This window comes from Phodopus roborovskii, unplaced genomic scaffold, assembly GCF_943737965.1.
Source record: "Phodopus roborovskii unplaced genomic scaffold, PHOROB, whole genome shotgun sequence".
In the NCBI taxonomy this organism is placed as follows: Eukaryota; Metazoa; Chordata; class Mammalia; order Rodentia; family Cricetidae; genus Phodopus; species Phodopus roborovskii.
In genome coordinates, this window is record NW_026126469.1 from 16,999,176 (window position 1) to 17,024,230 (window position 25,055).

The 25,055-nt window shown below is 36.7% G+C and overlaps 1 protein-coding gene across 14 annotated transcripts in view; it reads left to right on the plus strand.

Moving 5' to 3' along the window:
• Dlg1 (discs large MAGUK scaffold protein 1) overlaps positions 1-25,055 on the plus strand; it is a 195,451-nt gene that overhangs the window by 42,740 nt on the left and 127,656 nt on the right. For all 14 annotated transcript variants that reach the window (XM_051191287.1, XM_051191289.1, XM_051191290.1 and 11 more), the window contains exon 4: positions 24,037-24,201. In XM_051191287.1, the coding sequence (XP_051047244.1) occupies positions 24,037-24,201 (165 nt within the window). The remainder of the gene's footprint in view (positions 1-24,036; positions 24,202-25,055) is intronic.

The window sequence follows — 25,055 nt, forward strand, 5'->3', positions numbered from 1 at the left end:
GTTTGGTGGAGAGTAGTGCAGTTTGAGGGGCAGTGCAGCCTGGAGATGCAGTCTGAGGACAGGATCGCCCCTTTAGCCTGAGCATTGGTAGAGGTGAGAACTCTATAGTGGCTGGCTGCTTTGCTTCTCTGATCTTCACCTTTAGCCCTAATATCTGTCTCTTGGTTTTTATTATTTGTGCTACAGGGAGCCAATAACCTTTTCTGATTTCCATGGACACCAGGCTTAGACATATGCAGGCAAAAACACTTGCATACATAAATTAAAATGTTAAAAATCACTTATTCTGTATTTTTTTTAAAAAATTAATGAGTTCAGAATGATCCAGAAAGTAGATTTTCTTCCTGTTGGTTCCACACATTTCTTTTTAAAAATTATTTATTTTATGTACATTGTTGTTTTTCTGCACCTGTATCTGTGTAAGGGAGTCGGATCCCCTGTAACTGGAGTTACAGACTGTTGTGAACTGCCATGTGAGTGTTGGCAGTTGAACTCCAGTCCTGTGAAGAGTAGCAGTGCTCCTAATTGCTAAGCCATCTCTCCAGCCCTGCACTGCATCATTTCTTGTTGATACTTACTTGGCTACTTCTCACTTAAATATCCTAATTATCCATTGACTGAAGTGTGTGTTTGTTTCTGGACTATACTAGATTTGGGAACAGAACCCTTTCTCACTTTAGTTTCTGTCTCTGAGCTGCAGAATGACAGCAGCTTTGGCATTGTCCTGTAGATCTTCATGCAGTGGTGAGATATTCTGAAAACATCACTTTGTCTTTACTGGCATTTATAATGTGCCTAGTTTTGCAAAGAAACCATTTTTTAACTTAATTAATATTATTGGTCTATAACAACCTTTCTTATTCAGCAGCTAATGTTTCACTTTCTGCTCCTGAATTTTTTAAATGTAAGTTTTGAGTAATAAGCTCAATTCAAGCAAACATCTAGCTAGCAATGTGGTACATACCAGTAATCCCAGCTCTTGAGTGGTAGAGGCAGGGGCATTGCAAGTTCTATGCCAGTCTGGGTTACTTGGCAAGACCCTGTCTAATTAAATCAACAAAATCAAAATTGTCACTAAATAACTTACACACCCAGGCATGGTTATTCCAGCGTTCAGGAAGCAGGGGCAGGAGGAAAATTATTGCAAATTCAAGGCCATCTTAGTTTACATAGAGTTTCAGGCTCTCCCTTACTTTGTAGTGAGACCCTCCCCATTTTCTTCCCCTCCGCTGTCTCATTTTCATTCCTTCTTTCTGTGGCTCCTCTAGGAAACTGGTTCTTGTTGTATGTGTACATATGTGTGGAGGCCCTCAGTATCTTCCTCAGTCATTTTTCATTTTTTGGACAGGGTCTCACAGAACCTAGTCCTCTTCTTTTAGCCATCGAACCCAAGGGGGTCTTCTGTCTCTACCTCCCAAGTGCTGGGACACTGCCATGCTTGGCTTTTTACATTGTTGCTGACTCAGCAAGGGCTTTACCGCTGAGCCAACTCCCTAGCCTTAGAAACTGCTTTTATTTGTACTTCTTCCAAGACTTTATATAGTTACAAGTAAAAAGAATGGTTTTATCTTCTCTTATACAATTGACGGCATGTTTTACATTTATGTTATCTTTCACTCTTTGATGATTTTACTTATAAACTTTTCCTCATTTTTCAAAAATAAATTTGATTGTGTGTATGTGATTATATTTAAGAAAAAAAAAAAGAATTTAGATCCATACCTATTTTAGGAAAGATTCCACATCTTCAAAAGATATATGCTAAGACTCTAATGATGGTATCACTTCCTAAATTCATGTTAAAACTTAATAGATACAAGGTATAGGCGTTGAGAGTTGTGGCTTTTGAGAAATGATTCTCATGAGTGCTTTGACCTCATGAGGTTAGCACCCTGGTGAAAAGGAGCCCTTATTATTGTATGTTCGTCTACCCTTTTTGCTATCGAAGAGAATACAGTGTTCTTGTGCTGGAGGCTGCCTCTTGTACAGTCTAGCTTCCAGGCACAAAGGAAATTCAGTTCTGTTCTTTATTGATTACTTAGTCTGTAGTATATTGTATTCTAGCAACACAAAAGAGCTGAAACAATTACAAATACTTTTAGTGAACAGAAAGATTCTTTTGCTCCTTCACTTTTGAAAACAATGCTTCAGTAAGCAGCTTTGTCATTGTGTGTTTGTGAAGGTCTCTGTATATGTGGCATTCTTAGCTCACAGAAAAACGCACCTTAAGTTTGGTATTTTTGTTAAATAATTGCCAAAATTTTGGTAATTTTGTTAAATAATTTAATAGGAATTGTGCCATTATACATTTTTATTCTCAGTGTATGGGTAAATATTTTTCATTTTGCTGGGTATTTTATGAGAGACAGGGTTTTTATATGTAGTCTAGACTGTCTTGGAACTCACTCTGTAAACCAGATTGGCCTTGAGCTCAGAGAGATCTGCTTGCCTCTGCCTCCCTGAGTGTTGGGATTAAAGGCATACATGACCGACAAAAGTGAAGTTTTAATTTGCATTTCTATGATGTACTTAAGGTTTATTGTACCTTATTATTTGGAGGGGTGATCCTTTCTTTGAAGAACTTTTTTTTTTTTTAATCAGAGATTAACCTCTGTGATGTCAGTTGCAAATTTCCACCCCCACACACTTTGTCATGTGTCTTTACTCAGTGTCACTCTTAATCCTCCCTTCTCAGTAGTTCTAGTTAACCTGAGATCAAAGATGTATACTACCAGTAAGCAGTGTATGGTGTTTCTCATTTCGCTTTTTTAAAATTTTAGTATCTAATAATGCACATGGGTATGTTTTATTTGGAATCTTCTGAGTTGAAATGAGACATTGTTTTCAAGTAGTGCCTTTATTTTCTGTTCATCCTTTTATAATGAATTCCAAATGAATAAACAAGACTTTTTCTTATTCTGCCACTCACTTTTTAAATTCCTGTTAAAGTCCTGGTTGTGAGGCGAGTAGCTTATTATTTCTTCTAGGTTTGTTTCCTGACCCTGTAACGTAGGTGAGGCAATACCTTCTTTACAACTTGTTAAAGATGAATTTAACTAAAACCTGTCAGTTGTGAAACAGTGACTGGTATGTGGTAACAATAACTTTTATTAAATAGAAAATCAGTAGCCTCCTGGATAATTCATTTTCTGACCTTTTATAATTTCTGTCTCTTTCTTTTTATCTTTTTTAACTTACTTTTATTTTATGTGCATTGGTGTTTTGCCTGCATGTATGTCTATGTGAGGGCATCAGAATCCCCCAGAACTGAAGCCACAGACAAGTTGTAAGGTGCCATTTGGGTGCTGGGAATTGAACTCCAGTTCTCTGAAAGAGCAGCCAGTGCTCTTAACTGCTGTGAGCCATCTCTCCAATCTCCGTGCCTTGCTTTTTAAATGACTGTGATGGGGGTGGATGGTTTTAGGTACAGCTCTATTATCAGAATAAATTTGTAAAAAAGGAGAGATTGAAAGTTGCTTTCACTCATGCCTGTTTCAGCTCTTTGTAATTTTTATTTTGCATATTAGCCAGCTAAGCCTGGCACTCTGTCAGTTCCACATCTCCAGTTGTTACAGGGTTAGTAAGATGAGTACTCCTGGGGATTAGTATGTTAGTATCCTGTGTGGATAGGAAAGAAATGCCTCTTTGTGATTCCAGTGGATACTCTACAAGTATTTATTTTAACTGGGTAACTGGCAAAATATCAATAATAAATTGCACCATTATTTTTGCTTTACCTCCTTGAAAATTATGAATCCCAAATTTGATTCACATGGAAAAAGCCTTCATATATACACCAGGGCACTTTTATTTATAATAGGTTGTATTAAAATTGCATCTCAGCCAGAGTTTTGAAAGAGCTGTGAACTTTTTTTTTAAGAGTTCAGATTTTTTAAAAAGTTAAAATGAATAGAAATGCTGCCCTCTAGTGTTAGCTAATGCTTTACTGCCACACCAAAAATGTTCATGAGCCTTTACTAGGATAACTTTAGTATTTATTATGCCACAAGATTGAATTTTGATGCTATAGAACTTTATTGTGATGATTTGATTATTTTATTATAATTAGGCAATACTGACTTTCATGGAGTATGTTTTTCTCATGTTGACCTTTGGAAAAACTTGGCCATAAAACTAACTTACTAGTTATAACGTGTTTCTTGTGGTGATGTTAAAGTACATTTATCTTCTTTTGCTTGTGTGACCCAGAGTTTGCATTGATAACCTATAAGCAAATCATATGTAGGGATTTTCTAAAGTAATTGTTTTACTTTCTCTTTTGATATTTGAGGCTTCAGAACTTTCATGTTTCAAAATACTTCAGAATTTGAAAACTTAATATTAAGTAAAGATGTAAGTGTGAGGTCTTTGTTTAATATCGGAAAGGAAACATTTCTTTAAAAATTATGTTGAGCAAATTTTAACCTGATTTTATAGTTTTCACTATAAAATGAAAAGATTAGAGATAAATTTTAAGATTGCTTTTAACACTGTTTTATGGAGTGCCTTCTACAGATAAAGCCTATAAAATGAATATAGGAGACAAAGACTTGGTCACCACCAAGAATTTTAACAGGCTGCAAGAGTATGTGCTGTGACTAGTCTTTGCCGTTGTCATTGAAGTGTGTCTTGACAGAAGAATGAGATCATTTGAATTTAATCTATTTTGAAACTCTTGTTCTTTTTGTTGTTTTAGAAATAGGGTCACATACATCTAGACCCTAGCTGAGGCTAGGGAAAACCAGGCAGACCTCAGAGCTCACTGATAGTCATCTAGCCAATTGGTGACTCTGAGCGATTCTGTTTCAAAAAAAAAAAAAAAAAAAAAAAAAAAAAGAGTGATAATGCAAGACTCCTAACAACTCCTAGCCTCCATACGCAAATGCACACATCCATATGCAAATGCACACATGCACTTATTTGCACACATGTGCACACAAATACATACACAACAGGCACCTATACACATACACAACACATACAGACACAGATATTATGGGAGGGAGAGGGATAACCATCTAGTTTCAAAATTTTTCAGAACTACAATACTCAAAGCAGTAATACTGAAGACAGATAACTAAACAGAATAATATAAAAGGCCTACATTTAACCCTTAAATGTATGGTCAAATAATATTTTTTACAAGAGTCAAAAATCACTGAATTAGAAAAGGCAATCAATCTTTCAACCTGTGCTAGTGGAAACACTAAAAGATTCAGGCATTATGCTGGCCTGCCTGTCACCTGGCAGAATAAACTTCACTTTTATGTGGGTGCCAGGGAACTGAGTTCAGGTCCTCATGTATGTGAGGCAGGTATTTGACTGATTCTCCATTTCCCTAGATCCTTAGTTGTGATCATTTGAATTAAAAAAATTCCCCTTTTTTGGAGGTGTGGCCTTGCTGAAGGAGTTATGCCACTGAGGGTGTTCTTTGAGAGTTTAAAGCCTCACCCTCCTTCCCTTTTGCTTTCTCTGCTTTCTGCTTGCTTTGAGGATGTGAGCACTCAGCTAATTCTGGATAGTCTTTTCCCACTTTTTGATTTATTTCTTGTGTTTTTATGGCAATTTTGTTCTTCGTTTCCTGCATTTCTCTCTTCTGTGTTTCTGTGTTTGATTTTGCATAGAAAATTTGTTGCATATCTTTTTTTTTTATGGTTTCCATGAGAATTACATTCAACATCCTAAAGTTAAGCACACTATTTTCAACTTAACTTACTTGAGTAACACACAACAGTTGGTTTTTGACAGCTTTGCTCCATCCCTTTTGTTGTTGCATCCAGATTATAACACTATGGCTAATGTATCCCAAAGCATAAATTAGTAATGGCTCCTTCCAATGTAATAGTTCTTGAATTTTTTAGAACACATTTAGTCAGCGTATAAACTAAAGCAAAAAACAAAACAAAAACAAAAAAACCCCAAACCTATAATTTAGGCTAAATATCTTTCATCAGAAGATATGAAATACTCTCCAAAAACTTGAAGCCCTGACATGACAACAAATTCCACACTTGGCTGTGTATTATAAGCTACAATCAGAATTCTGATGCATTAAACATATTGTAGACATTTCTTTTTAGATCATGTGTATAGGTATTTATGAAACATACATGAATTTTTTGTTACTTATACACACACCCTACTAATACTTTCAACTTACTATAATTTCTTTCAGCATGAAAAATATACTTTCTCAACTTAAAACTTTGGATCACCCATCCATCCCTCCATTCTTCTCTACAAACCATCATGGCTCTGTTTCTTTAAGATTTCTCTACATAGCTTGTTGCCCCTACTCATAGTAACTCTTCAGTTGACTTTAATGCACCATTTATGCTGCTTCATTAAGTTGCCGACAATTTTCTCTTGTTACATCAATGAATGATTCTCCTATTTGCCAACCTTGTAATAGCATTTTCTGTAATCGAACACATTCTTGTTGCCGTTCTTTGGCTCTTGGTGTCTTTGTTAATGTGCTGTTGTGGTAGTTAGCCTTGCCTTTCACTAGCTTTTCTGAATCTTCTTTTGTTTTCCCTATAATTTGGTAATATGACTTTGCCCTTGCTTTACTTTTTAGTACTAAGAGCAATTCCGTTTATCATTTTGACTTTACCCATTGTCTGTATAGTGATGTGTCCCTGATCTGTATTTCTGAGGACCTCTCCTAGACCTGATATGCACCATCTTACTTTGTGATTCTTCTGCAGGAGACAAGTTCTTCCTCAGACAAACTTTCCCTCTAGTGGCCCTCAGTGCTTCAGGAGATTCCTGGGGGAATTCTAATTTCTTGGGAGTTCATTGTTTGAGTAGTCTGATAACCAAAGAGAGAGACACACAGTCTCTTTACAGTGTATTCATTCCTGCCAGGTGGGCCAGTTACAAGTTTAATATTGTGTTCTACAAGCAGTGAGTTCAGCTGTTTCAGTCTTTCTCATGTTACACATTAGTCATTCTACTGGGTGAATAATGGCATCTCATCGAAGTGTTTAAAAAAACCCTCACAATATGTAGTGCTGAACATCTTTTTATATGCCCTTTCCCTTTTTCACTTGTTTGGTCAAATTTTGATTCATTCTTTCTGCCAATTTGTTGTTACTGAATTATAAGAGTTCTTTGTATATTTTGATTACTAATTACTTCTTTATCAAATGTTTTCAAATATTTGCTTATAATTTATGTTTTTTAAACTTTATTCTCTATTATCTTTTATAGAGAAGTTTTTAATATTGTGAAATCCACGTTAACAGTTTTTCATTCATGAATCATGTTTTAGTGGTATCTAAAAAGAGTTCTTGTTGATACTAAGGTCACTTCTGTATCATCTTTTAGGAGATGCAATGTTGTACAGTTACCTGTTAAAAAGACGTTAAAAAAATCAAGAATGTTTTTACTGTTCACTCAAATATTGCCATTTTGGTGGTCTTTTAGTTTTTAACTTGTAGGTTATCTGAAATTTTCTTTTATTGAAGACGCTTCCTTTCCCCCTAGTTTTCTTTTTGTTGTTTGTTTTTTCAAGATAGAGTTTCTCTGTGTAGCTTTGGAGCCTGTCCTGGCCTTCAACAGATCTGCTTGCCTCTGCCTCCTGAGTGCAGGGATTAAAGGCATGCCCCACCACCGCCTGCGGGGGGGGGGGGCGTTTTTGGTTTGGTTTTGGGATTTTGAGACAGTGTTTCTCTGTGTAGCTTTGTAGACCAGGCTGGCCTCAAACTCACAGAGATCTGCCTGCCTCTGCCTTCCAAGTGCTGGGATTAAAGGTATCACACCACTGACTTGGGGAGTGTTTTTAAAGATTCATTGTATTTTAATTGTGTGTGGGGGGGTATGTGCACGTGTGATCTGCCCAATGTTGATCCTGGGAACCAAAGTCAGGTCCTCTGAAAGATAATTCCCAATTATTGAAGCTGTCAGTGGCTGTTCATTAATGTTGCATATCTGATCTGTCACCATGGAGCAATAATGTGCTACATTAACTAGTTTTGTAGGTTAGCTCTACCTGTTGAAGTTATGTTTAAGTCAATAACATACAATTTAAATCATTGTATGTATAGCAGTTGGAAGATTCCTGGTAAAATAGAGCTGTAAAGATTTATTTTTTTATGTATATTGTTTTGCCTGCATTGCATTTTTATGCCATGTGTGTTTGCGTCTACAAAGGCTAGAAAAGAGTATCAGATCCTGTTGAACTACAGTTTCAGACAGTTATGAGCAACCATGTGGTGCTGGTCCTCTGCAAGATCAACCAGTGCTCTTAACCACTGAGCCATCTCTCCAGCCCCAAATTCACTTACTAATTTAAGATTTAAGATTATGCTTTTAATGTATTGTAGTTTGGTGATGTGAGCTAAATACTTGTGCTTTGTATGAATTATATTTCTCTAAATTTGTGGCATAATACTGAGAAAAACACCAATTTAAAAATACAGTCTTAAATGCTATCTTATGCCCTCAAATTGTCATTCTGACAACAAGAAAAGACAGTAAATACTTTAGATTCCAAAAGTGACTTAGCAGATATCTAGCCATTTGTTGCATTTATTAGTCATTAAAAATGAAATCTGGAGTCAGACAGGACCACCTTTTCTGTGATTGTGATACTGGATAAATAGTTGAAACTGTGTATCCCTTATTTATCAAATGAACAGTGTAGTGATTTATAACTGATTCCTGAGATATTCAGATTATATGAGCTAAGTACACTGTTGTGTGGTTTTGTTTGTTTAGTTTTTCAGGAAAACGAAGCCATTGCACGTAGGCAGATATAAAATGAACATAAACCATGGATTATATTCCATTTACTGAGAGAACCAGCCCACAAAACCTTTGTTAACCTAGGTTAACCATAAAAGTATCAAGTTAGGAAAGAGTTTTAGTTACCTTCCCATATTTAAAAAAAAAAAAAATATTTCTTCTCTACTTGATAAAAGTCATAAATTAGAATATGTAACTTGGGGGCTGGAGAGATTGCTCAGTGGTTACGTGCATGCTTGCTCTTTCAGAGGACCTGGTTTCACTTCCTAGCATCCACAATTCACAACTGTCTGTAACTTCAGTTTCAGTGGATCTGACACCCTCACATAGACTACATGCTGGCAAAACACCAATCAGTGCACATAAAATAAAAATAAATAAGTGGAAAGAATATATACTTGACATCTTGACTTTTTGTGATAGTGATTTGAAATATGTTCTCCTAAGTCAGAATTTCTTAATGTGACTATTGATTTAAACACAATCATTCTTCTCTGTGGGGAGCTGTCCAGTGTTAGTAGGATGTTCAGTAGCAACCCTGCATTTAACCTACAATGCATTGCCAGCAGACCCTGCCTGTCAGCTATAGTAGCAGATATTGCAGATTATTTCTGGTGTGGAAGACAACAAAATAATCCCATGTTGAGAAAAATGCCTCAGATATGAGTAGCCTTTTCTTTCTTATAGTATTGAAAGATTGTACATATTCAAGCTTAAATAGTCTTTCTAACATGTAAAGAAAGCACTTTGTACAATGTCTGATAAGTAATCGATAAAACAGCTATTATTTATTGGTAACTGTTAATGTTCTTGTTAGTACTTTTCTTAGACTGTTTGAAGCTCATTATTTGACAGGATATACTTGTGATGTTGGTTTGTTAAAATTAGATTTTGCACATTAAGCCACAAATTTCTATTTTTCATGCCATCCGCAATTTTACATACTGATAAATTTTGACTATATAAATTTATCTTCTTTATTTAAAAATCAAGTAAGAATCACTGAAGCTCTTAATTATTAAAATGATTATAGCAAAGTATTTAATTGAAAATTTATATTACCATACAACCAGCTCACTAAGGTAGGTCTGTTATGAAGATCTTTGGCTGAATAGTTGTATTTGAACTTTGCAGGACATTATTCTGGCAAACAACATGCCAAGTGATGTAGTTTAGGTAAGCAAATATGCTAGGATATATTTATTTGAAAGCCCATTACTCACAGTCTATATGATCTGTGAGATAATCCCACGTGTACAAAAACATTAGAGAAATTGTTTTCATACTTAGATAAAGTGAGTTTCTTGCAGCAGTCAGAGCCTGTGGTGGCTCCTATGTTTAATGTATGCCTTGACAAAGACATGCTGAAATCTGGGAATGTGATTATAATGTATTGAAGTAGCATTTGTACATAAGAAAAAGCCATCTTTAGGATCTTAATCCCAGTCATATACGCAGACTTGATCTCAGCTGTGGAGGCAGAACCAACTCAAGAATGCAACATGTAGCCAGGTGTTGGTGGCGTACACCTTTAATCCCAGCACTCAGGAGGCAGAGGCAGGCAGATTTCTGTGAGTTCGAGTCCAGCCGGGTCTATAGAGCTAGTTCCAGGACAGGTTCCAAAGCAATACAGAGAAATCCTGACTCAACCTCCCACCCCCACCCCAAAATGTAACAAGTAATGTACATCTTTTGGAAAGAGTGCTTTGGTTACATGTTCCAAGACAGTTGCCAGGTAACATTGGCTAAGGAAGTTTTTCTAGAATTTCAGTCTGAATTGATTGAAGTGCTCAGGGTCAGAAAAAATATTTCCTAGGATCAAATACAAACTGCTTTTCCCTATTTACCATTTGGACATAAAGTGAATTTGGACAATACTTTGTAAAGAAGCTTGGTGTTAACCCTAGTAGTATTTCTGAAAACAAATAATTATAATTCAAGTAAGATGGATTGATTGACTTTAATTTGTCAGGACATTCCCTGTCCTTTGTGTGTCCCACACAAGAGCTGGTCCAAGCACAGATAAGATGTTTTTTCTTCTTAAGTTAACTTTTATTAAGTGTGGGCTGGAGTGATGGCTGCTCCTCCATAGGCCCATGCTCACTTCCCAGCACCCACGTGGCAGCTCACTAACATCTCTGTAACTCCAGTCCGAGGGGACCTGGCACCATCTTCTGGCCTCGGTGGGCACCAAGTGGTATAGACATACTGGCAGAACAACCGTACGCATAAAATAGACAAATTGTAAAGAAATTAACATTCATTTGTATTTATGTGTATCCCACACGTGCAGGTGCCTTCATAGGCCCGAAGAGGGCATGTGAGTCTCCCTGTGTGTCTCTGGGAGACTTCACCTTGGTCCTGTATAAGAGTAGCAAGTGTTTTTTAACTGAGCCGCCTCTCTAGCTCCAAGCCCTACTTTTTTTTTTTTTTTTTTTAATGAAAGCTTAATGTGAAATGCCACCATTCTCCATTGATGCAGGATTGTTTTCTTCATTTTTATATTCTGATCCTGTACAAAAGTTAAATATATAGGAAACTTTTTATTAGGGGCCTGGGAATCTCTTCTGATAACATTTTGATGAAATAATTTAATATTTAAATTAATATTACAGGCTTTAAAAAATTCTAAATCAAGTTGATCTTAGGTTATATATTTAAAAAAAAGGTTTCTATCAAAATGAAACAGCAAAAGCATGCTCTCTTACTCACCATGTGTAGTCAGTGTTATATTACTTTATTGATGGGTTCTACATGAAGACATTAAGTCCCAAACTTTGCCACAAAAAGAAAATTTTGTCTTTAACTGTGGCTTGTGACCCCTTTGGGTCACCTAAGACCATCAGAAAACACAGATTATTTATATTAAGATTCATAACAGTAGCAAAAGTAGTTATAAAGTAGCAAAGAAAATAATTGTATGGTTGGAGTCACCACAACATGAGGAACTGTATTAAAGTGTCACAGCATTAGGAAGATTGAGAACCACTGACATAGAACATTATTACAAGGCATAAAGAAATGATGTATGGAGGGGGACAGATGACTCAGCAGTTAAGTGCACTTGTTGCTCTTTCAGGGGAACCAGGTTTGCCTTCATCTGTAACTCCAGTTCCAGAGGCTCTAGCCCTCTTCTATCCTTGGCAGGTACCAGGTACAGATGTGGGACACATACATACATGAACTCAAAACACTTATGCACATAAAATTTAAAAACTTAAAGTAATATATTTACATAATTCCTGCAATTAAAAATAACACATCGTTTAAAACTAATTGAAAACAGAGCTTTCTAACAAAGTATACTTCTAGAAATAATAAATTACAAAGAAATATTTAATTTCTTAACTTGAATATTTATTTAGTGTATGTGTTGGCATGCATGCCGTGGTTCGAGGACAGTTTGCAGGAGCAGGTCTCCTGTTGTGTGGGTTCCAGGGATTGAATGCAGGTCTCCAGACTTGGTGACAAACATCCTTACCTGAGGAGCCATCTTGTTTGCTCCAGAAATCATTTTAAATAAAAATCTTTTCTTGGTTTTTGAAGAGCTGTGAAGCTTCCCAGTTTATTATGATATGAATATGTCTTAAATTGGTAGTGAATTAAATTATACTAAAATTAAAAAAATAATGCTTGTTAGTAAATAGATTGCATTTCTGATTGCCTAGGGAGGTTTGGTCATTCCTTTTGTTTTTTCTTCATTATAAAATGTCTTTCTACTGTCAGAAAACTCTAGTAATGTTTCAGAAATACCAAATGGAAATGGTTGTACAAAAAAGTACTTTTATGAATGTGTTTTAATATTTTTATACTGGGCATTAAATTATGAGCCAGAAGAGATTTCCTTTGTGTGGCTTAGACCACTCAGGCTACATTTACGTTTATGTTTCCTCTGTGTTTTAGCCTTTTCTTCATGTGTTAAATACAATGAGATATTTTGGGAAAAGGGTTTTAAATATTAAAAATAATGTTTTTCAATGTAAAAAATTAATCATTGGAAAATATTTTTCTCTTTTTTAAAATTTAAGCTGATTATATATTATGAGGTCTATAAGATGCCTTTAAATCACCAACCTTGCCATAGGGTCATTTTAAGAGGTTGCATCTCACTGGTCATAATTACTCTAATGTCCTTTGTGAATGTTTTAAACCATGTTAAGTTTCTGTCAGAGGCCCCACAAAATACCATTTGGAATTCTTGGTGGCCCTCTAGTGGGAAAGTGAAGAAATATTATATTGAAAATGTCTCACGGGCACATGTATAATAAATATAGTCTGAAAGGGCATCTAAGTTATACTTGAGTTGCTTAATAAATACTTATAATAATAATAATATAATAATAATAATATAAATATACTAATAATAAATAATTTTGGAAGTAAAAAGAATGGGTTGCCTAGTATCATGTGGGAGACTTAACTTTGTAGTTAGAATTTTTGTTGTTGTTGTTGTTGTTATTGTTTTGTTTTGTTTCCAAGACAGGGTTTCTCTGAGTAATAGTCCTGGCTGTCTTGGGATTCGGATTTTAGACCAGGCTGGCCTCAAATTCTGTGAGATCTGCCTGTCAAGTGCTGGGATTAAAGGTGTGTGTCACCATGGCCTGGCTAAGGGCTTTTCTAAAATCTTGGAATCATAAACAGTATATGTTATTGACAGAGATTATATACAAAAATACACCTAAGACTGCAAGTATATGAGTTACATTTTCACTGTTGTGTTCTTTTTGTTGTTGTTGTTTTCGAGACAGGGTTTTTCTTTTTCTTTGGAGCCTGTCCTGCACTTGCTCTGTAGACCAGACTGGCCTCAAACTCACAAAGTTCCACCTGCCTCCCGAGTGCTGAGATTAAAGTCATGTACCACCACTGCCCAGTTTCACTGATGTATTCTTATACATTCAGAATTTATTATTTAAAGCTTTGTGGGAAAATAAAATGTTAAAGCAGGACACTTTTGAGAGGTGAATTGTCCTATAAATTTTGGTTAAAGCATGTCAGAAATAGCTTGAAACAATAATGGAAAATAAAACTTTTTACCAGTACATAAGCATAATACTTAGACTATACATTTCTAAAAGGTTTGTTTGTTTGTTTGTTTGTTTTGATTATGCGCTCTTAAAAGTATAGTTTCCATTTTGTTTTATTTTTCCCAGATCGCTTTTCTTTTGTCCTTCCTTTTGAAACTCTTTTCATGGGCTTTGATGGAGGTCATGGAGCAGTACTAGCAGATGTAAATCATAGCAGGGGTGTTTGCTGCTTCCAGGCTTCCTGAGATCAATTCCTGACACCCCCCCCCTAATGTGAGTGGCACAGCTCATACAGTAATGCAATATCACATAGAGCTTGGGAAGCACAGGAGTGTTCAAGAATTGTGCCTGATAACAGCAGCCTCTACTGTGTACCAAATGACGAACTTTTTAAATGGTCTTGTCCTTGGTCATGTACCATGCCCAGCTCATGCATCAAAGTAGCTTGAGTTCCTCCCATGGTTTCTCTTAGTGACGGACTGTGCTGTGTAAGCCAAACTCCTCTCAAACCAAGTTTTGATCAGTGTTTTATCATAGCAACAAAAATCAAACTGGGCAGACAGTACAGCTCAGGATACTTAGGAAGTTAGCTGTGTGGTTGCTTCACAGTCATTGAACATCAAATTTTTTGGAATACATTCTCTCCCCCCCCCCTTTTTTTTTTTTTTGAGACAGGTTTTATTTGTGTAGCTCTGGCTGTCCTTGAACTCACTCTGTAGACCAGGCTGGCTTTGAACTCACAGAGCTCCACCTCCCGAGTGCTGGAATTAAAGGTGTGTGCCACCATGCCTGGCCTGGCTGAAGTACATTTTAAATAAAAAAATGCTTTAGCCATTTTATGGTAGAGCACACCCTAATCCCAGAACTCTTTGAGTTCAAGGCCAGCAAGGCCAGAGTGAGCTCCAGTATGGCGAGCCACACAAACCAATGGGGAAAAACAAAAAAACTTAAAGAAGAAATGCATTTGTATTGCAGCTTGGTTATGGTTATAAATGGATTGATGACCATGTGGATGCTTAAGGTCTGGGCTGCCACCTAAACCATGTTAGCCACACTGCCACCTGGGGCAGTGGTGACATCGTGCCTCAGGTACTGCTGAGGATCATGTATGGGTCTGTGGTCTGTGTTGAAGTCTTGAGACCCATGTTGCCACCAAAGGTCTGGGGTCTGGACCATAACCTGTGGCCATGTTGGTGTCTGGAGGCTGTGGTGCAGCCAGAGGCACCCTGATCTCAGAGGCTTGTTCCTGCCACCCAGGAGCCAAGATGTCTTCCAGACCCAAGCTGCTGCTAACGGCCATGTCTGGGTCTGTGGTCTGCTATAGCTAGTGTCTGTGTTAATGCCTGTGGCCTGTGTTACCATTTGTGAAGAAGTCAGAAGGCCATGCTAAGCTGATCCTGCTTTTCACTGGCCCTGTACCTCACTGGACACTGCAGCAAGAGAACTAACTCCCACCCTCATGGGATAGCTGCCCTCCCCCCACTCCCTCACCACGAATGAGAGAGAAGTGGCCCCACTGGCATAGGCATATCCACCCCTTGCCTGAGAAGGTCAGTCCCACAGCCAGGCCTTAAGTTGGCTCACCCTAGCATCTACCCCATCTAGGACCTGCTAGAGCTTGTGAAGGAAGAATACCGGCAGGGTCTCCTTGGCTTAGGGTGGCCTCAGGATGTCTGAGAGGTGTTTTGGTGAGGGTCCAGTGATGATAGTGTATCAGAAATCAGATGCCTTAAACCAGACCAGTGACTTATTGCAAAAGCATTTGTAATTAAAGCTGATTGGACAAAAGAGTATACTGTGTGACACACCAGTGCTCCCAGTGCCAACAGGACAAATAGAGAGGTGAGAAAGACAGAGGAGTGTCAGAGTGTCAAGGATTTTGTTTTTTGTTTGTTTGCTTGCTTGCTTGCTTTGGTTTGAATTTTTGCTTTTTAAATTTTAAAACTTTTAAAAAATTTTCTTTGTTAGGGGTAAACAGAACTGGGGTGCATGATGTGAAATTCCTAAAGAATCAATAAAGTATGTTAAAAAACAAATTAAAAAATTGATTATTGGGTATTTTACACATACACAATTATAGTATGGAATTTGTGGTAAATAGGTGATTTCCAAGAGATAACCATTCATGGTACTAGAGAGATGGCTCAGTGGAAAAGAGCACCTGCTATGCAAGCCTGAGGGCCTAAGTTCAGATCCCAGCACTCAGGCTCTTTGCTAGTGTAATGTCAGTGACTTTACTGTAGGGGTGAAGACAAGGGTCACTAGGTACTCCTGCCTGCCAGGCTAGCTCCAGGGCCAGTGAGAGCCCTGTGTCAAGGGAGTAAGGTGGAAGGTAATACATCAGAAGACCTGATGTTCTCTCTTGGCCTTTGTGCAGGTGTATATATACACACACACACACACACACACACACACACACACACACACACACACACACACACACACACACACACACAGCCTCCTTATCATATCCTTAAAAGTACTGCTCCTCCGTAATTGGGAGGAAACCAAAAACCTCACAGTGTAGATTTGAACAATCTGGTCAACTGGCTTTATTCAGCTAGCTCATGCTTAAGGCTGAGCTTACAGATAAATGCTAAGATAGCAGCAGTTTTAAATGGATATGCCTTCCCTGCTCCCAAGTCAACCAACTTGGAGGTAAGGGGCTGTTACCGGTGCTAACATTGCTTCATGAAGAGTCTATTGTAATTCCAGACATAATATAGAAAGAAGAGATAGAAAAGGGAGAGGGATGTGGTTTACAAAGCCAGTGTCTATGTTTCACTGATTGTGTCTGTCTTAACCTATGGACTCTATTAGCAAGAAAGAATTGGAAGCCTAGTAGTTAACTTTTAATAGCCTGTGTATTAGGGAAAAGCAAGAAAATCAGGTGGTAGTGTTGAGTGAAGGAGTGTAGTTTGACTTGCTGAAATCATTAATTTTGTAAGTGCTATCACTAAAAATCATTTGTCCATTTAGCAGAAAATACAGGATAAATTTAAACTGAGACATTCTTTAAGAACTTATGTGCTTTGTAATGATGTTTCTATTAAAATGGATGGAACACTTTGACCATATTCACTTCCTCTTATTTGTTCCTGTCCTCTCTCACTAGTCCACTTTCTCTTCACAGCCTTAGGTCTATTTTGTGTCTGTATGTCATGGGTGTGTGTATTTGTAGGCAGACATTTAGCTTAGTAAACCAGACCCAGAAAAATACATATTGGATGTTTTCTCTCACATATGAAGCCTAGATTGATTGATTGCATATGTTTCTTTCTCACCTTAGCACTCTTAAGACTTAAAGCAGTGCATTGAGTAAGAGTGGAGAGAGCAGAAACCCTAATTTTAGATTTTAGGGAAATGCTTCCAATTTTTCCTCATTTAGGCTATAGGTTTGTCATATGGGTATTAAATATGCTTTGGGGGCTTGTTTGTTTGAGACAGGGTTTCTCTGTGTATTTCTGGCTGCCTTGAAGTAGCCTTGGATAGAACTCAGGAGCTAGCTGGCCTTGAACTAGAGATCCACCTGCCTGTGCCTCCTGAGTGTTGAGATTATAAGTGTATACCATCGATACCTAGGTCTTTGGGGCTTTTATCATAAAAGGATGTTGATCTTTTGTCAGAGGCCTTTCTTGCATCCTTTGTGATGATTATTGTAATCGAACATTTTTTTGGTTAAGACTGTCAGCTCCCCAATAATGACATGGAGACTTCTTATTAATTAGGAAAGCTCAGCCTTAGGTTAGGCTTATTTCTGACTAGCTCTTATTACTTAAATCAACCCATATCTTTACATTCTTTTACTCACTTGTTACCTCATCTCCATTATGTCTAACGTGGTTATTCTACATCTGACTGGTGACTCCTCTTCCTCCTCATAGTGTCCTCTCTGTCTGCATATCCAGCCTAGCTATTGGCTGTTCAGTTTTTTATTAAACCAATCAGCGTGACACATCTTCACAGTGTACAAAAAGGTTATTTCACAACATTTTGCTCTTTGTCTAAGTAAAGGAACGGTTTAACTCTAACAGTGCAAAACCATATACAATAAGAGCAATTCCCAAGTAAGAAATAAATTAATAATGTCCAGTTTATTTGTATTTGCCAAATTCAGAGAAAATACTCCACTGTCTATCCCATCTTTTTGTTTTTTTTTTTTTTGTTTTGTTTTGTTTTTTGCTTTTTGGTTGTTTGTTTGTTTGTTTGTTTTTTGAGACAGGGTTTCTCTGTGGCTTTGGAGGCTATCCTGGAACTAGCTCTGTAGACCAGGTTGGCCTTGAACTTACAGAGATCCTTCTGCCTCTGCCTCCGGAGTGCTGGGATTAAAGGCATGTGCCGCCACCGTCCAACCTATCTATCCCATCTTGATGAGTTCAAAGTTTTGTATCTAATTTTCTTTCTGTTAAGATTAAGGAAAACTGTAACTATAACTATCTAGTGTTTAACTCCCTCAAAGACCAGAAAAATTCATAGTTTTCCTGAGTAAATGGGAAGTTCAGAGAAGACAACATAAAAAATTATATAAATACAGAGACATCTGGCTTCCTGGACAGTCACCCAAGGTTCCTCTGAAATGTTGGGGCACCCATTTTTGGCCTATAGGCCTAGAATATATGACAGACTTTTCTGTGAAGCAGGAATTTGGAAGACCATCCTACCTTGTCTAGGTAAGGGTTTGGCATCCTTACCCATTTATGTCTTACTGGTCCAGTTTGTAAAGTATATTGTCAGCAGTTAAGGCAAGGGCAGTTCATTAATGCACATCATCCTTTTTTTTGAAGTAAATTGGTGCTTCCAGGAGCAGACATGTCTTGTTATCATAAAAAGCCTTATGTTATTAATTTTAATTTTAGTTAATTTAATTTAATTAATAAATTTAATTAATTTTAAATGCATATTCTGTCAGTCTTTGAAGTGTTTGAAGATCACCTGTCTAAGTAAAATATATCTCTGTATGACCTTGAAAACATACCTAACATGACTATAAGTTTGATTGTTATAGATGAATATTAGCCTATTTTTCTTTATTATTCTTAACAGCTTTTAAAGACTAAAGCTGCATAGGTACAATACCTTAAAACAAGAGTAGAAACATATATATATAGTATAATAAAGTAATCTTAAATTTATATCAATATACAAAAATCCATACCAGTGTAAAGTATTTGGGACTAATTGTTGCTCAGATGTGAACTCAACAATCTACACGTTTATCCCGTTGTTTCTATGCCACGTCCCCCCTTTCCCTTCAGAATGAGATCCCTGAATTTAATATCTGTTTAGCTTTCTCTCTGACCAAGGCCAGTAACAATTTGTAACTAACCACGGTAAATGATGACAAACATTCATAACCCACTGAATGACCAAAAACCATCCACCCCATCTCTTGGGAATGTGGGCACAGAGTTTTCTAGATTGCTTCCTGTTGTCTGGGGGATGACAGCATCTTTAGGAGACCCTGAGAAAATTAAGTTAATGATAAATCCTGGGAGAGCTAGGATGCAAGGCTTATCTGATGTCTGGCTAGAGTAGTCAGTGAAGCTAGACCATCAGCCAGCAGCCTTGAAACTGTTCTGGATGCAGAACTCTGAGGAAACTGCAACAGAGGCTTTCAAAGGTAACATACATATCTGCATTAATACAAATGTGTACACAAGCCAGCCAAAGATGTTTTTTTTTTTTTTTTTTTTTTTTTTTTTTTTTTTTATGTTTGAGTAGGTAAAATATATGTCACCTGTCTTGTAGTTTTTCTAGGTTTATTTCTTTACATCTGTAGTCAGGATTTTTAGGAGCTCTTCCTCAATCAAATCTGATCTCTATCAACCTTTTATTTTCCGTGGAAACAAAAGCATAACCTCTTTCCCAATGTAACATTTTTTACTTTCATTTTTAAGTTAAAACATTTTAAAAATATATAGGTTGCAGCAAATATTAGGTGAAATTTATCGTTGTAATATTGTGGAATATTATTTTAGATATGTAAAAATGTGTTACTTTTATTTATGTTGCCTTTGTTTAACCATGTAAGGATGTGTGCTTAATTACCTAAAGATGTGCTGCATTTGTTTCACCTTGCCTGACTAAGGCACCTGGTTGTCTAGTAAAGAGCTGAATGGCCAATAGCTAGGCAGAGAAAGGATAGGCAGTCCTGGCAGGGAGACAGGGAATACATAGGAGGAGAAATCCGCGGTTGAGAAGGAGGAACCCAGGCAGCCACCAGCCAGCCACAAGGAGCAGTGAAAGTAAAATATTCAGAAAGTAAAAAGCCCCGAAGCAAAAGATGGATAAGCAGGTTAATTTAAGTTAAAGGAGCTAGCCAGAAATGTGCCTAAGCTAGGCCAAGCATTCAAAACTATTAAAAAGTCTTTGTATCATGATTTAGAAGCTGGTTGGTGACCTAAAAGAAAAAGCCTGCTACATTGTAGAAAATACGGTTCTGTGCACAGAAGGTTCTGCAACTTCTGCCATTTATTCCTGAATGTGTTCATTATGCACAAAAGAGATTCCAAACACATTAACAGTTGATTCCTATCTCCTTCTTGGCCAACTTGTCTGTTTTCTGGATCTGTGTGTTTACCTGTCTGGCATTTCTCACAAATGCAGTTTTATAATGTGTAGACTTATTGTCTTATTTTGGGTTTTTGTTTGTGCTTTGTCAACTTGTCATAGGGTCATCTGGGAAGAGGGAACCTCAGTTGAAAAATTGCCTCTCAGAGTGGCCTGTAGGCAAGTCTGTGGGGCATTTTATTAATTAATACTGATGTGGGAGGGCCCAGCTCACTGTGGGTGGTACCACCCCTGGGCTGATGGTCCTGGGTTTTATTAAAACCAAACCAAACAAACAAACAAAAACTAAGCAAGCCAATATGCAGCATTCCTCCATGGTCTTTGCTTAAACTTGTCTTAGCTTCCCTCAAGTGATATTCTTAAATCTGATCACAGGAGTTGAATAAACTTCTCTCTCAAAGTTGCTTTTGGTCATGGCTTTTATCAAACTAGAATGTAAACTAGAACAGTAGCCTTTATATATAGTGTAATGTTTTCAGATTTCTATGTTGTACTGGCTAGTTTTATGTCAACTTGACACAAGCTAGAGTCACTTTAGAATAGGAAACCTCAGCTGAGAAATTTCATCTACCAGATTGGCCTGTGGGCAGACCTGTGGTGTATTTTCTTGATTAATAATTAATGTAGGAGGGCTCAGCTCACTATGGTTGTTGCTACCCCTGGGTGCTAGAAGAAAGCAGGCTGAGCCACCCATGAGGGACAAGCCTGTAAATAAGTAGCATTCTCTCCCATGACGTCTGCATCAGTTTCTGCTGCCAAGTTCCTGCTCTGTTTGAGATTTTTTTCCTGACTTGCCTCAGTGGTGAACTACAAACTGTAAAATGAAATAAACCCTTTCTTCTGTTTACTGCTCTAGAGAAGGTTGGACCTGGCAGAGTGGAGCAGATAAATGAGACAGTCTTAAGTCTCATGAGTAAAGTGTACAATCACAAGGACAAGCCTCAGTGAGGCAAGCTACATATGGCCAGCAAGATGCATGGGGCAAAAACAGGTTTTTCATTGAGGCATATAAACTATTAACAAGTAAACTCTCCTATCCACTACACCCAGGAGGAACATGAAAACATAATCCAAGAACAATTATTTGTTTTGATCACAGACTCTTGGTTTCTTGGAGTTTTCTCACAAGCACTCAGAAATCTCGCAAGATTCCGTTCTTAGACTGTGTTCTGAAACTTCCCAGTTATTTTTGGTCATGGTGTTTATCACAACAGTATAAGCCTTAACTAAGACATGTGTTATAGATCTGTAGATCATTCTTTATAAAGCTAGTATTACATCATGAATGTATATTGTTTTGTTTATTCACGAGTTAATTGGCATTTGAGTTGCTTTGGGACTACTGTGAGTATTGCTGTTGTAAGCACTTGTAAGTTCTTATGTACACTTCATTCCTATGTCCAAAGATTTATTTGGTTATTCTTGGTCCCTCGCAATTCCATATGAACACTAGGATTAAGAGAGACAGAGACAGACACATGGAGAGAATTTAAGAGCCTTGATGAGTATTTAAGAGTGTTTGCACCCAACTGAGTTAGGTATGTTATCTACTGAAAAAAGAACTTTCTCTGAGGGTTAAGAGATTCCCTAATCTATGTGTGTTAAGAATTTAGGTACAGTTTCTTACTATATGCACTTAGCATAATAATAATAGTAGGTTCTCCTCTAGGGACTATGACCTAGACAGCCATGGGTTTTTGGCTCTGGTAGTGGTACCAGGTATGAGCTCTGTCTTGTGTAGCAGTCAGGAAACTGTTTTGCCTGCCTGTTGGTTACTGTTATAGCAGCATTCACACCACTATTACACCAGAGGGCACGTTTTGCCAGGCCAGTCACTATTTTATATTCAGCTAATATTTATGTTCTTCATTGATAATATTTCTTTTTGTTGTTGTTCTGCTCTGTTTTTTTTTCACTGAAAATAATACATAAAGACATTTTCATACAAGTATATAATTACATTTGAGCATATTTTCCCCCATACAGTGATACCTTCCCCTTTACTTCCCTTTTCTCTTGTTAGTCACTTTTTTCCCCTAGATCACACCATGTGTACATACATGATTTTATGTATTTATGTGAAGTCAAAATCATAACTGAGATAAAACATGTACTATTTACCTGCCTTTAGACTGACTTTATTTGCCTAATTATTATCTCTAAGTGCATTCATTTTTTTCAGTAAACGTCCTTCTTTATAACCAAAAGAATTCTCTGTATGCATATGTGCATACATTTTCTTTGTCCATTCCTCTGTAGGTAGATATCTAAGTTGGCTCCTTAAAGCTCTTGTGAACTCCATATGAAGTTTTTTTGTGCAAATAGTTTTATCCTTCTACATGTGTATCATTGATAATGTTTCTAAGACTAATTCCTAGAAGTGGAATTACTAGGAAAGAAATAAAAATATTTTCAGAGCCTTTGAAACATTACCATACTGCCCTCCAGAAAGACTTAATATGAATGTGATGAATTTTGCACATTTTGCTTCATGTTGACACCTTTTCTGCTTATTAAATAAGTTGAGCATTTTCCTGTAAGTTATTGGTTCATTTGTGTGACTTTTAGCCATTAACTGTTCTTTTCTATTAATTTGTAAGAATAGCTTTTAATAGCCAGTAATAGTTGGACTATTGTTTTATTTCCTGTTATACCTTATTTTTTCTTTATTGCAGGTTAATCTGAGTGTGTTTTATTTTGTTTTAACTTTTTGTAGAGAACAAACATAACCTGGATTTTAAAATGTACCCTATTTTTTTCAGTTCTATTATTACAATTTATTTTTATGTGTTATGAAGTAAAATTTGTTCTTAAAGGTTATGTTAGTCTTTTTAAAATAGATTGGACTCCCCCCGCCCCAAAAAAGAAAAACACTCTTAATCCTAGCATTTAGGAGGCAGAGGCAAGCAGATCACTGTTAGTTTGAGGCTGGCCTGATCTACAGATTACATTCCCAGACAACTGGGTCTACAACAGAAAAACCCTGTCTCAAACAATAACACCCCCCCCAAAAAAAAAGCCAAAACAAAAAAAGATTTTATAGGGCAGGATGTGGCAGTACGTACCTTTAATGCCAGCTCTTGGGAGATGGAAACAAGCAGATCTTTGTGACTCTGTATTGGAGGCCAGCCTGGTCTACATAGTCAGGGTTACAGAGTGAGACCATCTCAAACAAAAAAGATCTCAAAGAGAAGAGAGGCGTGTGTCTGTCTATCTGTGCACACACGGTGGTTAAGATTCTTTTGTTGAGTAAAGGACAATACTATTTTCTGCTGGGCTCATTTTTAATTCTAAATTGAAATGGCTGACTGGCTTATTTTCTCTTTTGTGTAAGATAACAAGAAACCAGACAAACTGAGCTTTATAAGCAGATCTTCATGCTGACTTCATTCAAACATCTGCCTGTTAGATTGTGTGTGTGTGTGTGTGTGTGTGTGTGTGTGTGTGTGTGTAGTTAGATAAGAAAAAATGAACAAATTAATATTTAAGCTTCTATTGAAGATTTTTAAAACCTTTATCAAGACTTTTAAAATAGTCCTGTTTCTCTCTAATTTTTATGAAAAAGCCAAACCATACAAAACACGTTTATATTGCTTATGTTTAATATTTGAATAGTTATGAAAATCATCATTTGAATTGAGCTTCCTTTGGTTTTAAAGTTCCTCCGTATTTAATAGTTTTCTTTACTTCACAGAAATACCGGTATCAGGATGAAGAGGTAGCTCCTCCAGAGCACATTTCTCCACACGTCACTAATGAGGTGCTAGGACCAGAATTGGTTCACGTCTCAGAGAAGAACCTATCAGAAATAGAGAATGTCCATGGATTTGTTTCTCATTCTCATATTTCACCAATAAAGGTAGGATAATAACTGTTTGTTATTTTTGTTTATTGCTATGACTTAGATGTTACTTATCTTTATAAATAATTGTTCAAGCTCACGTAAATTCCCCATTCTTTGTGTTGGCTTTAATTTTATAGTCCTAAAGAATTTTATGCTATTTAGTAGTATTTCAAATTCCTTTTTAAAGACTTGATTAATGTAATCTTTGAAATTCCATTTGTAAATTTTCTTGATCTTGTCTCTTCTTCATAAATAATCAGAATCCTGAATTTGATGTTTACCTTTAAAGTTCTACTACATATTTAGGGTTATAATCAATGTACTTTTTTGTATATTTTGAAATTTGTGCACATTATATTCCTATAACTCATTACTTAGTTTCACAGTCTAGAGTTTTCTGTTTTATAAGCATTCTTAATTTTTCTCACTTTTAATGGGTATTGAATTATTTTCAGGTTATTGCTATCTAAAAATACAGAAGAGACACATAGGACAGACACCCCTCCCATTAATGGTGCCAAACTACAATATTTGTATAATTTTCAGTTTGAAATGCAAGATACAAGGCTTTAATTGGTCTGTGTTCTCTTAAATACATAGTGGTCTATTTTTCTTTTGAAGTGATATCTCAGTGTGACTCAAATATATTCACCCCTTTTTATTAGTGAGCTAGGATATACTCATCAGTCAGGCTTCTTGGTTTGTGATTTTCCTACTTAGGATTTTTGCTTGTTTGTATATGGAGCATCATTTTGACCAGTTTGTAAGCATATGAGTCTTTTTTTTTTTTAATGTTTCTTTGATGTGTTATCCATCCCCCTCCATGTTCTGATAGCAATCCTTTAGGTTTATTGTAAGTATTGTTTATA